Consider the following 16,606-nt stretch of genomic DNA (forward strand, 5'->3'; position numbering starts at 1 on the left):
CATTTTCAAGAAGTTTGTGTCAACATTAGAGACATTTCCGATGTATTATAAAATAAAATAAATTTATTTTTTTGACCGAACTTCCCCTTTAAATTTCATCACTTTCAGGATCAAACAATAGGCCTAGTCTTGCCACCAAATATTTACCTTCAAATGGACTTTTTTTCATGTCAGAGGGGCCAACATGATAGTCTGAATTCTCATCTGAATCCAACCGAGACAGACGCTAACGTTTCTCTCTGAAGGATTTTTTTTATGTTTGTCTTTAAAACTGAGTATATTTTGTGTGAAAAAATAAATAAAACAAGTATCACAGTGGTGGACTATACCTGTCAAAGAAGTTATATTCTTGGATGTTAATTCCGTCATGTGGTCACATTAGTTTTGATACCAGCACCGTTACAACTATTATCCCAGACTAACTTTGATGATTCATATCATCAACAGTTCCGATATTGCCTCGGATATCAATTCTTTGGCATGTCAGTACATGTTGTGGGGTTTGAATTTCACCACAGACGCAATTTGGGCTATCAACTAATCCAATTCTATGCATGAAGTTAGCATATCTTCCGTAGCCTGAGCGGATACGATTTAGCAACACCCAATGTCGGCGCTCGAGGTCGTGACCATTAGGCTTATCCGACGGATCTGGTATGAATTGTTTGAGTCGAAAGTTCGATTCTCGAAACAGTTGCTCGAAACAGTTTTTGGCATGTTGAGCTTCAGTCTCCAGTCGGTAGAATAGTCTCTAAGGGTATCAGTGTCTTGTGACAGAACTCTTTCGATTTCTGGAAAATCTTTCTTGCAAGTCATTAAAGCTATGTCATCTGCATAGATGTATTTCATGCTAGTGGTCGGAGGAATATCGTACGTGTAGATATTGAATAATAGTGGTGCAAGAACAGATCCTTGCGGTACACCGTTGATCAAGGTTCTGATTCTTGACTTCTTCCCACCAATTTGAACATAGAATCGCCGTTGCGAGATCATGGACATGATCACACGTACAATGTTTTTACTTGGCAGTGTGTTGAGAAGTTTAAAAGTTAAGCCACGGTGCCAAACAGTGTCATACGCGGCCGATAGATCCACAAGTACAACTCCAGCCTTGAGCTTTTTGTTAAAGCAGCATTCAATGTCTTCAGTCAGGCGTACAACTTGGTCTTGAGATGATCGACCTGGGCGGAAACCGGCTTGCTCCTCAGGTAAGAAAGACTCAGCAATCGGTTGAATGCGATTGTAGATCAGACGTTCGTAAAGTTTGTAAGGGACGCAAAGTAGACTAACAGGTCTGTGGCTTGAGTACGGCCACAACTTTCGCTAGCTTCCATATCTTTGGAACTTTCGTTGTCTTTAAGCAGATGTTGAAGAATTCTCGAAGCCATTTTGTACAAGACTCGTCTATGTGGAGGAAGAACTCTGGGTGTAAGTTGTCGACACCTGGTGCTTTTCCGGCTTTGAGTGTTTTAATTGCGGTCGTAACTTCTTCTAGTGTAAAATCACAACACACATTCAGATCTGCCGACGGAGCATTCCATGCCTCTTTCAGTTGGCGATTTACTTCCCTTGTGAATGGTTTGTTCGGGTTTTTGAACTTGCCGTTGCTTAGTAAGCATGGTGTAACTGCATTGGGACTCATTGTATTGGTATTAGGAGAAACATTCTTACGACCAGTGAGTTTGTTTAATGTTGACCAAGCTCTCCTGCTTGAACGTTTCATGTCGATGTTTTCAACAGTAGCGATCCATTGTTCTTTTCGCTTGGAGTTTAAGTGGTCAATCAAGCGATTTGATGCATGAAGCTTTTCTTCAGATGTCTGAGCTTCTTCCAACTGGGAAGAGAGATCATCACAGGTTGCGTCCCATTTCGGAATGTATTTCTTACGGAAGCCTCTCGGTATTGTCTCTTTCGCTGCCTTTAAAAGTTTCTTTTGGAATGCTGTGAAGCAAGCATTGATGTCAGGTTCAAGTGGAGGAAGATCGTCACACATGTTCGTTGTGGCTGTACGGGAACTCCTCCCAATTGGCTTTGTTAAAGTTCCAACGAGGAATCGGTGTTGTTGGAGTATATTCGATCAGCGCAGGGTGATGTATGACCGTAGGTCGGTGCTGAGACTTCGGAAAGTTCCCAATAATGTTGTGAACCGGGTACGGTAACGGACTGTTGATGTCATGTGTGAATAACGTCAAGTCCGGCTTCGTGAAAGTATTCCATGCTGCCGAGTGAAATGTTTTTCGTTGGTTTGGGTCATAGAGTAACCTTAGGTCAATCGTATTTGACCATTCGTGTAGAGCTTCATCGTCAGGGTTATTTCGAGCGTAACCCCAGGTTGTGTAATGGTAGTTGAAATCTCCCGAGTATATAGCTGGGTGTTCATATCGAGAAGGTGGTTCGAAAGGAGCGTTTGGTGGCTTGTAGAAATTCGTAATGGAAATTTCACCGTTTATTGAGATAGTAATCCATTCAGTCTCGCTACCGTCTCTGCTTCGTCCAATCGGAGTAGCGGGCAGATGGCTTTGAACAAGTGTGGCGATTCCATGTTTTGCGTGGTTAATAGAGTCAATGAGAGTGTAGCCGTAGATCTTTAATTTCTCGTTGCTGGTTGCATGAGTTTCTTGGAGTAAAATAACAGATATCGAATTGTCTGTGGCAATTTTCTGGATGACTTCGCATTTCGGTCTCGTAAGGCCTTCAACATTGATTTGAAGGATAGCAGTACCAGATGGTTCGTGTAGCTTTGGATTATCAGATGGACTCTGCTGTTCTGGATTTGGCATTAGTTTCCCAGTAAAGTACCGGTACTTACAGGGTGGATCACGAGAAGGTTGCCAATACCCACCCCTAGGTTCTAGTAAAACGAAAAGAAACAATTGGCACAATTTATACATGAAAAGGTGTTAAGAATTGTCAATGTTTATGGTCAACACTAAAATAAATAAATTTTCTTAATGTGAAATTACATTGTTTACGTTGGAAAAGCATGTACTTAGTTGTATTTCCACCACGTGACAAGTAGCTATTAAGTTGTTTAGCTTCTTCACCTGATGTCTTTACCTGGAGAACATGATTTGAAATCATGTTATTGACATAGCATTGTAACGTAAAAATCAAACTAAAAATTAAAAAATCTGTATGTATCTGACCTGACAAGACATCTGGTGTAGTTTCGCCAGGCATCACTGAGACTGGGAGTTTCATTTGATCGGATATAAACCGTCGTGTAAATTGAGGTTTGCCAATACCCACCCTAGGTTCTAGTGAAACGAAAAGAAACAATTGGCACAATTTATACATAAAAAAGGTGTTAGGAATTGTCAATGTTTATGGTCAAACACTAAAATAAATAAATTTTCTTAATGTGAAATTACATTGTTTACTTTGGAAAAGCATGTACTTAGTTGTATTTCCACCACGTGACAAGTAGCTATTAAGTTGTTTAGCTTCTTCACCTGATGTCTCTACCTGAAGAACATGATTTGAAATCATGTTATTGACATAGCATTGTAACGTAAAAATCAAACTGAAAATTAAAAAATCTGTATGTATCTGACCTGACAAGACATCTGGTGTAGTTTCGCCAGGCATCACTGAGACTGGGAGTTTCATTTGATCGGATATAAACCGTCGTGTAAATTGAGCAATAGGCAATATTTAAAAGTATTCAATCATTAGGAACCTCATTAACAATTGCAAATCATCACCCGCAGCATATTCGTATCTCTTCATTTATTTCCGTCAAAGTTTCGGTATGTTTCCCAAAGTTTGATTAGGATCAAGAGTTAGTTTTTGTGCATAATGATCGAATTTTATTGCATATTTTAACGAGTTGAAATGCCACAACCTCTTTTTTCTCCTTAACTAGGTTAAAAGTCATACATTTTAGCCATATGTTATACTGTTTACTATTCCGTACAAACAAGACAACATATGTACTTTTTTATGGGGATTTCATCATTAATAAGGAAATCATAAAAGCGCATTGACAAGGACAGATACTTCTTACTAACAGTGGGGCATACGATTGTTTTTCGTAGTACTTGGCAAGAATCTCATTTCTAATGATGTTCTGGTCCAGGAGGGCTGCCAAGTCGTCCGTTTTCAGAGCTTTCATGATATTTTGAATGTTAAAAACTTCACTAGATGCGGTACTGGCATCTAACCTCCCTCCATCAACTGACGTCAACTGACAGGTATTAAAAAAGGTGTTTCTTAAATGAACTTTTCCGTGGCCATACATTTAAGCTGTTTTATGTGTTTTTTATTTTAATTCAGTACATATCCTTTTCTAAAGCCGCTTCCCTAAATTCTTTTCAATGATGCCTTCATTGGACTTTACGCACATTAAAAACTTGTCTAGTTCACCCGATAGGTGTCATATGTGCTTCCACGCATATTTTTATATGCTCTGCTTTTAAATAAGTCCCATGGTAGTACTACCATATCATCCTGCTTCTGTGAATAATTTATTCAGTCCGCCGCCATCAATGTATTTCCCCAAGAGTGTTATTACCTCAGTTGCATGCATTGTAAGTCAAAAGTGATAATAGTCTTCTTCTATCCCAGTGACTTTAACGTTAATACCTTAAACCATCTTTAGCACAGAATACAGAGTTGACCAATCTGTTGGTAAGAATCTATATAATGGCAAACCTTGACACCTTGTGACAACACCACTTTTATTAAGTAAGGAGTTGTAGGCTATCAACATTGGAGGAATAACATTGATGAAAATGTGAAAGACCGTTATAGTTTATCTTTGCAAAAGTGTTCAAATTAAAAATTGTTGTAATATCAATAATATCATAGTAATATCAGATTTACACTACAAATTTTAAATTTATCCTTCAATAAAAAAGAATAATGTGTATAATTTAGCGTTTTGTGAAAGATATTTTTGGTTTGCTAAGTGTACCTGTCAATATCTGTACCGCAAGCAAAAAAATTGCCAAAACTGTACTTATGGTAAACAGGTTATACTAATTTAAGCAAATGAGTTTCCTTTCAATTAGTCAATTCATTGTTTTCTCGTCCGGTTTATCGGAAATCCAGAGATTTGGATAAACTACGTTAAAGAATGCCATTCTTCGCTCCACTCAACAACGAAGCGAAAATGTCATTTGCAAATACTATTGATAAAAGGAAAAAGCAAATCTAAGGTCTTTTCTCTAAATTTTGTGTTTTCAAAGGGTTGTACGTTTCTTTGTTAAGTTTGAAGTTTTTTTCCAATTTTGACAGTAGCCATATTTGTTTTAATTATTTTCACGTTGTCGATTTCGTTTAAGATTTTGGAATCAATTTTAGCGCGTTTTTCATAGTCGAATTCTAAATATTTTATGAGACATCTAATTATGTCTCATAAAACATTTAGAATTTGCCTGCCTATTAAATACTGAAACGAAATGACATAGAAAGGTTGTTTTACAAAACGAAATTAAATGTGCTTGAATTTGCAGAAAAGTTCTGTGCAACGCACACACGAAGTAATAGCTATATAGAGAAGTAAAAAAATATGTCCCAATCTCCCTAATTGTTGACATATAAATTAAAATTATCTCTGTTATTGATTATTTTTAAATTTAAAATAAATGTAGCTGTCTGTTTCCTATCACTTATTTACTAAAACAAACAATTATTATATTGAATTTAACATATGCGCTAACGCGATATTTAATTACTCTTCAATAAAACAAAACAACATAAGCAAATAACCACTATTTAACATGATGAAAACTGATACAAATGTTAGTAAAGTCTTCGCTATGTACACACCTAGGAAGAAAAGGTTAATTGGGTTCATCCAGGCGAGTAGCTTTCAACATAAAGGAATTATAGCTGAGGCTGATGTCACCATGTTTCTACATGACAATACCGAAGTATGTGTCATTCTTATAAACGGACACATCCTGCAACATAGAAAAAGAGAATTTGAACCGCGTTTGAAGATGTTTATATCAAATAAGAAAAATCACCTTGGTGTATCCCCAAAGTGTCTTTATAAATTATCATTCCGACATTTACCCAATTAGATGTGCGTTTTTGAATGTATCCTAGGAGTAAAAAAAAATATAAAATAGTATAAAATTTTAGTGTTTTGCATTGTAAAAACTGCAAATTAGTTACCCGAATTGTATTGCATTACACATGATTTTCCTGATTTTGATATTAAATGAAAATATTCGTATATAAGATCCATACAAAAATCCACACAGCGGCGTTAAAGTTATTTTAAGAAAAATGATTTTGTGAGGAGCTGTTACAGAGATGTTGGGATTTAAATGTATTTGAATACGCTATCAATCCGTTTGTTTCAAAATGGATGATTGACTCAGCTTTTGGGAATTAGTCCAAATTTGGTCTACAAAGACACTGGCTAGAAACTTCGATTATTTCTGCGACACTGGACATATAAGTTTGTGAAAGCTATTGGCCAAAAAGGAAATGGCCAAACAGTACAACTTGTCCAGTGCTGGAAAGGTTTGTGAACTTTGCAAAATTATTGAACCAGGTTTGACTCATGTTGAAGATATTTACATCATACCTTCACAATGTTGGCATGTCCCGATTGCGTCCCCATAACATCAGCCTCCAAAGCTGCGGTAGAACAGGATTTGTTGACAAATTTAACAACAACCTAAAAGAATAAAACAACTGTTTAAATTGGATTGGATGAACGAGACGAGAACATAGGTCCAATATTTACCCAATTTTTTTGCCCTTTAATATCAAAAAGTCAAAAATCCCTGTGAATAAAAGCTGTTCGGCAATATTTAAGAATAGCCCAAAACATGACCAAATATTATGTTTCATTGATGTAGATCCAAAGAAATGGTGAATCGAATTATTAAAATTTATTTTGTGCCATGGCCTCACCGTGCGCATACACACACAAGGTGTATTAATTATATAGATAATGGAAAATCAGGCTGTGTCCTGTGTGGTAACATAAAGCTAACTTACTTTGAGTATCCTATGTAATTATGATCTGTGGGTCCATTTGATTTATTCAACAGCAAGCTTTCCTAGGCAAGATCAACAGCATCAATCTTTGAATGACATTCATTGAATTAACCTGTCAGTCGATGCATTAAAAGTATAGTACCAAAGCTTTTTCAAATTGGAGGTGCAACTGTATGACCATTAATTCGGCAATTAATGGATGGCAGGAAGAGAAATGGCTGTTTGTACTCCAAGTTTATTTCTTTTCACCACATTTTTTAATTCCCTGTGTAAACGTTCATTCCTATTGGTCCCCATACCTACATTAATATTAGAAACGCATCCAACAGCAATATTCGGCTTAAGAGTTTTCACTTCCCTTTTAAAAATTTGATTAAAAAATATTCCAGCAATTGTAATTAAAAATAAAAAAGTCTTTTTGTGGTGCGAAAGAAAAGCATTAGCAAGGCTGGGGCCAAGAGGTGATCCCATAGCTACCCCATCGACTTGCTTGAATAGTTGACCGTCAAACGTGAAATAAGAATTTTCTGTGGCCAGAGAGAGGAGTTTACGAAAATCACTTTTGCAAAAATTACTGACTGGGTCAGTCTCTGAAAATAAAGAATCAGTACAAATATCTATAGTTTCTTGCAAAGGAATATTTGTAAATAAAGAATCAACATCTAGGCTAGCCATAAACAAACTACTGTCCTGTTTACTAATTTCTTCAGCAAAGGAAAAAGAGTTGAAAACAGTATACTCATTAACTGTTAAGGGTGCCAAAAGTGGTACAAGAAACTTAGCCAAATTGTAGGTGGGTGTATCGATAGCCGATAAAATGGGCCTAAAAGGTGGACTTCCGTTAACAATAGATTTGTGAATTTTACATAAACCATATAATATTCCTAGCTTTGACCCAGTTGGTTTAAGTTTTTCATGTAATCTTCTTTCCAAGGAACCGTTGTGAAGCAAAGTTTTCAAAACTGCTGTAACTTTTTTCTCTTGATTGATGATAAAATTCAGTTCCTTCTCTTTATCACATTTAACTTTTGCAAACTTCGCTGTGTCATTCAAAATATCACTACGTTTACGTATATATCTTTATCGACAAGAACAACTGAATTTCCTTTGTCAGATTTTTGAATAACTAAGTCCAAATTATTTGCCAACGAAAACAGAGCTTCAAGTTCTTCATCGCTCAGGTTTTTGGGTTTCTTCGAGGAATTGTAACTTTCAAAAGATGAAATAGCACAATCTTTCATCCGCGATTTTAAAAGATCTCTTGTTTCGGACGACATTTCCATACTTTTAACATTACGATAGAGCTTTTCGAAGGAAACCATATAATCAGCATACTCGACTTTTGAAGGTGGTATTGCATAATTCAGACCTCTGGCCAGCAACGATTTATCAGCTTCGGACAGAATGTGTGACGAAAAGTTGTGGATTACGCGATCTGGATCATGTTTTGTTGGCACAGACTGCAAACCAAGGTTGAACAGTTTTTTCTTTTGGGTTTCGTCGTTAGCAGCAAGGATTCTGTCATTTCGAGCGAGGAAAAGGCAGGTAATGTGAGTGAAATCCAAATATGATAAAGATGCTCTGAGCGAGTTTCGATGGACATTAAACTGATTTTCGAGCGTCCGTATCGTTGACTTTTTAATGTAGATTTCTTCATTCAATAATCTGTTTTGACATTGTCTATAAGCATCGGAGGATCGTAAGTCTTTATTACTCAACTTAAACTGCAAAAATCTTGGAGTTAAGCCATGATGAGAACATGTTTCGAGAAATTCAAGGTCGAGCTTTGCTTTCCGGAGTTTATAATCAACTTTTTCAAATTTTCTACACAGCTGTACTTTCAAATTGCCGTAACGGTCGCGTAAAACCTCATTGATGGACTTACCACCTGGAAATCTAAGTCTAATCAGGAACAGTAACGCTATAGTCACAACTCTCAATATCATGACCTTTTGAAACTAAAAACGAACACAACTCTTTAACGACGTTTCGGCCGTACGACGGCCATTTTCAAGTATAGCTATTTACAATTGACAAATTCAACACTATATACAAAATATCGTACGATATATCATCGTACGATCAAATATTCCGTAGGGGCAAGTCAATTATCTGAAAATAGCAATAATGGCATTGATGCAATATTTCTATTAAGAATTGGCTTATCCCTACGGATTAACAAGCTTTCCTTCAATTCCAAATCAAAATTATTAGATGCGGAGGAGATAATAGAAAAATTATCTAAAGATGGTCTATTTTTACAGAAAACAACATGCTCCAAAACCGCACTAGGGTTAATAGATTTGACGGATTTTCCAGTCAAGGCAGAAACGGCCATGTGTTCGCAGGCTCTAACTTTCAAATGTCGCATAGTTTTCCCATAATAGATGGCATTGCAGCCATCACACTGATATTTATATACGACTTTTGAACGCAGAGCCTTTGGAACACGGTCACGTTTGACGGTCAACTATTCAAGCAAGTCGATGGGGTAGCTATGGGATCACCTCTTGGCCCCAGCCTTGCTAATGCTTTTCTTTCGCACCACGAAAAGACTTGGTTGGATAATTGTCCATCATCCTTTAAGCCAGTGTATTATAGAAGATATGTTGATGATGTTTTTGTGTTGTTCTCATCTCCTAGCCATTTGCCTCTATTTAAGGACTATCTTAATAGGCAACACATCAACATATCTTTCACGTCTGAGTGCGAGGCCGATAAAACTCTTCCGTTTCTTGACGTATCTGTTTCTCGCAATGAATCAAAGTTTGTTACATCTATCTATAGGAAACCTACATCGTACGGCCGAAACGTCGTTAAAGAGTTGTGTTCGTTTTTAGTTTCAAAAGTCTGAACATACACACCAATTCAATCAAGCAATTGTAATGTTTTCCGATTTCTTTACGAAACCATCAAGACTGTTATTGATTTGTTCAATGATTGCTGTACATTTTATTCTACTTGTTTCCAAGTCATTTTTCTGTAATAAAATCAAGCCTACAGACATGGAAAAATAGATGTTTTTAGAGAGAGTCTTGATAAGTTGCTAAATAGCATGAAATCAGTCTAGTTTCACAATACACGTCGGAAAAATTTCTTGAAGCTTGTTCCGCGAATGACAACAATTATCTATACAAACTAACCGGAAAAACAATTGGTCAATTTTATTTTATTTTGCGAAATAAGTTTCAGTAAATGTTAACAAATTAATTGTGACACTGGACCCAGCGCTTAGTACAGGTAAACCGTGCGGCACATGCGTTTAGGCTTAAGACCCTATTCAAAAAAACTATTGCAGCTTTGATTTACAAAACACAGGAAAACTCTGTTAAAACGCCGGGTTAAGCCGCAAGTAGCTGTGTTACCCAGTGTTAAACACCAGATAAGTGCTTTAGTACAGCCATATAGTGTGTAGAAAATGAAGTGAAGTGCACAAAAAATTTTCTTTTCTTAACGTTTTCTAGTTTCGCTTTTTCTTAATAATTTCTTTATGTTTATCGTCCTGTGTGGGTCCATTACGTCGTCTCTTTTTGTTTTATCATCTATGCCTTCGTCGCCGACTTCTTCCGACGTAAAATAGGCAGCAAACTGCTTGTCATTTTGATATTTGTAATCTATCTCATCCAATTTCTTTTTCTTATCTAGTAAAAAAGAGGAAAAATATAGAATATACTAATGAATTTTCACTGTTTGCTTCGCTTTGTTAACATGATAAATTAAAAATTTTCTCCTTATTCTATTCGCCATTGTTTTTGGAGACCAGAAACAGAAAGACCTGTCTTTTTTATTAGCATATTATAAGCAAAAAAGCCCAACGAGGAAGAATGCACATTCTGAAAATTTAGGTATTCTAATTGTCTAATCTGATAATCGGATAATGATAAGGAAACGACTAACTGTTGGAACAAAGGAAAATAATAAAAAAGTAGGACAGCTAGCGAGGCGTAGCCCGGGTTCTGAATTCACGTTGATGATTGGCTGAAATTTTGATTGTCAGCGTGAACAAAATATATAAATAAATTGTCGGTGAGGCATGTTTAACGAACCTCACCCACAAAAGGAAAGCAAAACAAAAGCCTTTTAATCAACCTAGACCCCAACGTTAGTTAACTTTATTTGTTTCAGTTGTCGAGAATTAAGTAATACGTTGTTCAACCCGTGCCGTCTAATTTACATATGAACAGATGGCAACTTTTGGAGATGGTTTTCATGATCATTAGCTGTTAGGGTGGTTTGTTTTTGCTTTTTAATAAATAATTCTGCTTATTGTCATTTCTTTCATTCTTATGTCATATTCCGTACTTCATAATTCCATTTTATTGCTTATAAAATGTTCATAAACACTGTACCTCCTGTAAATGACTTTTGCTATTTGAGGAGAATGTAGTGTACAACTGAAATAAGAAAAGTACGATGATAAACACCAGGCTTTTCCACGTGCTTTCTTTTTTACTTTTTTTGTGACCTCATATGTCCTATGAAAAAAACAACCACAGTTTCTTCAAAGAAATACATCTATATCATGTCCACAGCGTTTTAAACAAAGTGCTCAACAAACAGAGCGGGCGAAGTAGCGCAGTTAAAAATGTGTTTTGAAAAGGACAGATATAGAGGAGATTTCTCAAAAAAGGAGAGTAAAAGTAGACACAAGCACACTCATTGAGGTAAATCTGTATAATCGTATCATGTTGCGGTGTATTCATATGCTTGCTCTCGAAGCTTTGGTTCGTTAAACATGTCAATAACATTGCATTTGGTATAAAATTTCATTTTAAGTGCTAAAAGGCTTTTTAGGGTGAAAGGTTCTTCGTTTTCTGATCACTGGTTCTATTAGCCCTACCATTTTTAAAGTAACATTTAAATTCGCATAATTATGAGTAATTACAAAATTATGCGGGAAAATTTCGAAAATTCAAAGTTCGTTTTTTTTAACTGTCAAAAATTGGAATCAATGTCCACGTGACTCTTTTTTCTTCCCTCACTTAAAAACTGTAGAAGAAGAATTAGAAGAAAAAAGTCAGGTAGGCCAGGCTAGCGAGGCGAAGCTATCTTCAGAAACAAGAAGAAGAAGAGGTCGATGTTGCAAAGAAGTCTGATTTCAGTAAGTTTAAACGTTTAAATAATAAAGAATAACACAGGAACTGCGATTGGTTTATCTGATTTATCATGTTCGGAACTTTGTTGATATATTTATAAATGCATTACGATGGAAACACAGCTATAGATGATCTCCCTCATTCATTATTGTGAAAAGGGAGAAATGTGCTTTTGTGGCATTTTCTCTAGAGGAGTACAACCTCTAGCTTATTTCTACAGACCCAACAGGTTGAGTTCATCATTGCGGTGGCTAGCCACCTCTTTGTAAATTATTTTCTTTTCTTTTTTCTGTAATGGCATAAATCCAGCAACCATGTGATCGATTTTGGCTGCGTTTATTTTCGCATGATTCGTGCAATGAAATGTAATGGCGATTTAGATTGTCAGTTTTCACTAAAATTTTCAGGATGAAGATTTCTCGTGTATATCTTTCAATTTTCACAATAAAATAGGCACCTCAAAGAAATTGCCTACAGGGTGATTTCGCGCCTTTAGAGAACTTGACGAAATGATTCTTGCAATTTCTGCAATTATATTCCATATAATTTTCCTAATTTCGGACTTATTCCAAAGACAGACATGCAGGCAACTCCATGTCTGAAGGTGATGTAAGTTCCTAGGATGGACTTAGCAGATCGTTGAAGGGATTTTTGTTATGCTAGCCTGTTGATCTCCATTAGGGTATAAAGCAATTCTTGGCAGGGAATCCTGATACACCTGATAATATTCTTCTCATGGGCTTTTCTTTTTCTGCCTTGTTCTCTTTCAGCATATACATCAATATCAAGTTTATCCACTTTAAGGTTTTGAAATAGATTGATCCCATTTTCCTTTCCTGCTGGACACACGTGAATACCTTCTTCTTTTGTCCTCAAGTGACAATATATTACTAGCTCAAAACACATGCACCAAATCAATAAATCTTGTAACGTTAATACCACTGATTATTGCCACACCCATACTGCAATTCAAGGTTGTCACCTGAATGTAATTAAATTAATGCATAAATTAAGGTATGTAGATGACTATGGAAGATAAATATCCTTTAATAACGATTTTAAAAATTTCAGTCAAAAAACTGAAAAATGTAAATAAAAGAAAAATAAGAAATAAACAAAAAGGGGAAACAAACTAGAGCAAACATGCTGTTTCGAATTTAACTTTTTAACTTTATTCCAATTTGCATAAATAGAATACTAGAAAATAAAATTAAAAATTTTTCAACGAAATTGTATATATGTCATACCTTAAAAAAAGCGCATTGTATTATTTACTCTGTTTCCATTATCCATCCATTTCTAATGGTCAATCCATTTCCCAAACATATTCAATCCTGGTGTTGACATACGTAAATTTGTCAGCAATACTATCATTGATTTCTAACTTATCTATTTTGGATGACTGTTCCTCCCATCCAATCAACTCAGATGCACACTCAAGCGTCGGTTGACTCAGCGGATTTACCTCTGTCCATTCTCTCAAAGACAGACCGCGTAGCCATGTTCGAACCTCCTCCCGATAGCACCCATTGAATCCATCCGTACTGCCCTCCCCTGGTCCTGATTTCTCTGAATTAAATTGGCAATTCTTATATACAAAGCGTATTCCTTTCATAACCTCTGTGTGTCGATTTTACGTGCTTTATAAATAACCCATTTGACTCCTCGACATGGCTACACAACAGACAACACCACCTTAGGCTACCACTGCCGGGATGCGTCACTGACAATAGCATTCCAGGAGTTTGTTTACCGTTTCGTTCCCCTTAAGCCAGGGTATACCAGCGTTCAGTGTTTCTTAGGCCTTTCTGAACTAGAAGTTTAAAATTTGCTTTATGTATTGGTGTAACTATAGCTAGTGTAAGTTTATCTGAAAATACTCCTTCTACAAATGATGCGTTTGCAATGCGTGCGAGTGTATTGGGTATTACATATCTAGAAAGTTTAATGATTGAGCTTTGAAATCTGATATATGAATAGCTTTGTTATGGTTTAGTTTGGATATTAGCTTATTAACTTCAGTTGAATCAGTGGAAGAAATAAACATAGTATTTCGAGATCTATTATTGAGATATTTAGAAAAATGGTAATTATGGTTATCAATTTTTGCGCTTTAATCATTAAATTCATCGAATTACATCTTGTTATTTCTTAATTAACTCTGAGTTATGCTCCTAAATCTGCATTTTGACTGCAAGAAAGCTTAAAGCATGAAAGCCTTTTGGCCACATTAGTCGCTAAATAAATATTGCAGCATGATCATTGTGTCCCATTTTTTTAAATCCTTGCAACAAGGTAGATTTTGTAGAAATGCAGAATCTTTAGAGGGTATAACCTCTACATAGCAACAACCACCTGTCTTATGACAAGTGTTATCAATACAGCTTGCTGTTCCGTCACCCCATCATCAATTTAGTACATCCTGAATTATTTTTCTACTAAATGCAATTGAAGAAAATTCTGCAACATTGTTCCCTTTATTCGACCAACACTTCTGGTGGCATATATCCAGGTGGCATATGTCCAGGTGTTCTGAGCATTCCTCTGTGAATGTTAGAGGTATTAGGGCTGAACAAGTCAAAGGTTATGAGTTTTATGGAAAACTCCTCGTTGATGGTGATATTCTCAGGATTTCTATCAAGACGAGCAATGTTTTTTTATGACAGAACTTTACAGCTGATACCCTCCACAAAAATAACAGTTAAATATAGACTTTTTTATAACCAATTCCATAAGATTTTGACTTTTTAGCCGGGCGCTTATTCGAGAGGGGCGGTAAATCGAGGGGGGCTCATTATTATAGCTTTTTTAGGTAAAAGACAGCCTGGTAACTTAACGTGGTTTTTAACCAATCAAAAAGCTTCATTGATATAAAATTATTTATGAAGTAAAGTTGTAAATGACAATGTAGAATTTTAGTCGTTATTTTGCGTCCCGGTTTGGTATGATCTTCAAATTTTCCACTTCCTCAGAGACAGAATATCTGTGCTTATCCAGCCAAGTTCCCTCTTCCGCTTCTTTCCATTCACGTAGCAAAAGTCGGGCAGGTTAACCACCTCGACGACCATTAAATAATGTTAAACATGTGCATGCGCAATTTCGCATTTTGACAAACGAATGTGTGTTCCAAATCTTAAATTCATCATTTTCAAAGCTTTCCATCGCGTTGATGACATATTCTCTTATCTTTGTGATATCTGCTTTAATAGGTCATTAAGCAGGCTTTTTACTCTTCACATTACGCCTCAAGTTGAGATCATATGTTGCATCTGTGATATTTTGTAATATTTGCAAAGGAAAGAAATATGTTGTAAAGCGAAGCCATTGGACGCATATCACTGTGCACAGATTTGGCAACTGTCGACAATTTTTCTTTTTTGTACTTCAGCTTGTTATGAACTTTGTTTTCAAGGTACAATATAAATTCATCCTTCTTACCACCTTCCTAGTGTTATAAAAACTTGGTCAGATGATTTGATACAATTTTTCCTGTGTGAGTGAAGAAAAAATTGAAGATAGTAGCAGAGCAAGTGTTACATAGCATGACTGTTTTGTGTGTAACGTAAGAAAAGTATTTAGGTAATTCTATGTATAAGTAACTTTCTTTAAAGTAAGCAATAGTAAGGATGGCATAAGGAGGAGTTGAATTTCCACCCATTGCTGTACCTGTTAATTGGTGAAACAATTGTTAGACATTTCTTTGACGTCAAAGTAATACTAAAGATAAGGAAATTTTTGGTGGAAAACACTTCTTATCAACACGAGTCTGTCGTCGCCATACAGCCCAAAGTTATCTTTTGACTGATGGTTCGACAAGGTTGTCCTACTAGTTCGCATACCTCAGCGCCATTGTAACTTCCCATGGTTATGTGGAATAGATATTCCGTTGTTTTTTTTCTCCAACTTTCTCCATTTTTAAACAACAAGGTCTTTTGACAGTGTTTTATGATGCGGATGTTTTCGTCGCGTGTATCAATACGTTGTTGAGCAAAAGAAATTGCGTTTTTTAAAATGTATATTTCAATATATATGTTGTTATAAATGGGTAAAATTCCTTTATATCAAGCTGGCTGAAGGTGCACTCATTTCTGTTTTCGACGTAATGAAACCATTGTAGAACTTCGGTCGTATTTTTCCACTGGTTTAGTTGCAGGCGTTCAACGAGTTGTTTGTTGATACATTGCAGAACTGATTTGCTGATTTTACCAAGTTTCCTTTTGGAAAGATTTATTAAACGGCATAATGGGTTTGCACTGTCTTTGTGATCTTTGAGGGTTATATATGCGTCCGTCTTTGCAAGACAGTCAATACGGTGATCGATTTCTAGTTTTTTTGCGATACATTTAGCTTCTGCGTTGATTGATTGTTGGATTTTGCTGGAAGCCTGTCGGAAAGTTTTTGTGATATTTTCCATGAGTAACTTATCGTGCTCTTGTGACGAATATGTTTGGCGACTTGGTGATTGACGGCATGTCTTCTTTCAATTTCGACTAAAAGATATTTAACAATATTGAGAATGTCGTTTTCAAAATCCGTGTGGGTAGGTAACT

The 16,606-nt window shown here is 36.1% G+C and overlaps 1 protein-coding gene across 1 annotated transcript; it reads right to left on the reverse strand.

The window, feature by feature from the left end:
- Window positions 1-6,543: 6,543 nt before the first annotated feature.
- On the reverse strand, window positions 6,544-9,298 carry LOC130629365 (uncharacterized). Its single transcript, XM_057442523.1, has 6 exons — window positions 9,133-9,298; window positions 8,989-9,005; window positions 8,110-8,918; window positions 7,438-8,020; window positions 6,961-7,022; window positions 6,544-6,634 (listed from the first exon to the last, which is right to left on the reverse strand). Exons 1-6 carry the CDS (start codon window positions 9,296-9,298, stop codon window positions 6,544-6,546), a joined length of 1,728 nt encoding a protein of 575 aa, XP_057298506.1.
- Window positions 9,299-16,606: the final 7,308 nt, after the last annotated feature.

The sequence above is a fragment of the Hydractinia symbiolongicarpus genome, chromosome 1 (genome assembly GCF_029227915.1).
Source record: "Hydractinia symbiolongicarpus strain clone_291-10 chromosome 1, HSymV2.1, whole genome shotgun sequence".
Classification (NCBI taxonomy): domain Eukaryota; kingdom Metazoa; phylum Cnidaria; class Hydrozoa; order Anthoathecata; family Hydractiniidae; genus Hydractinia; species Hydractinia symbiolongicarpus.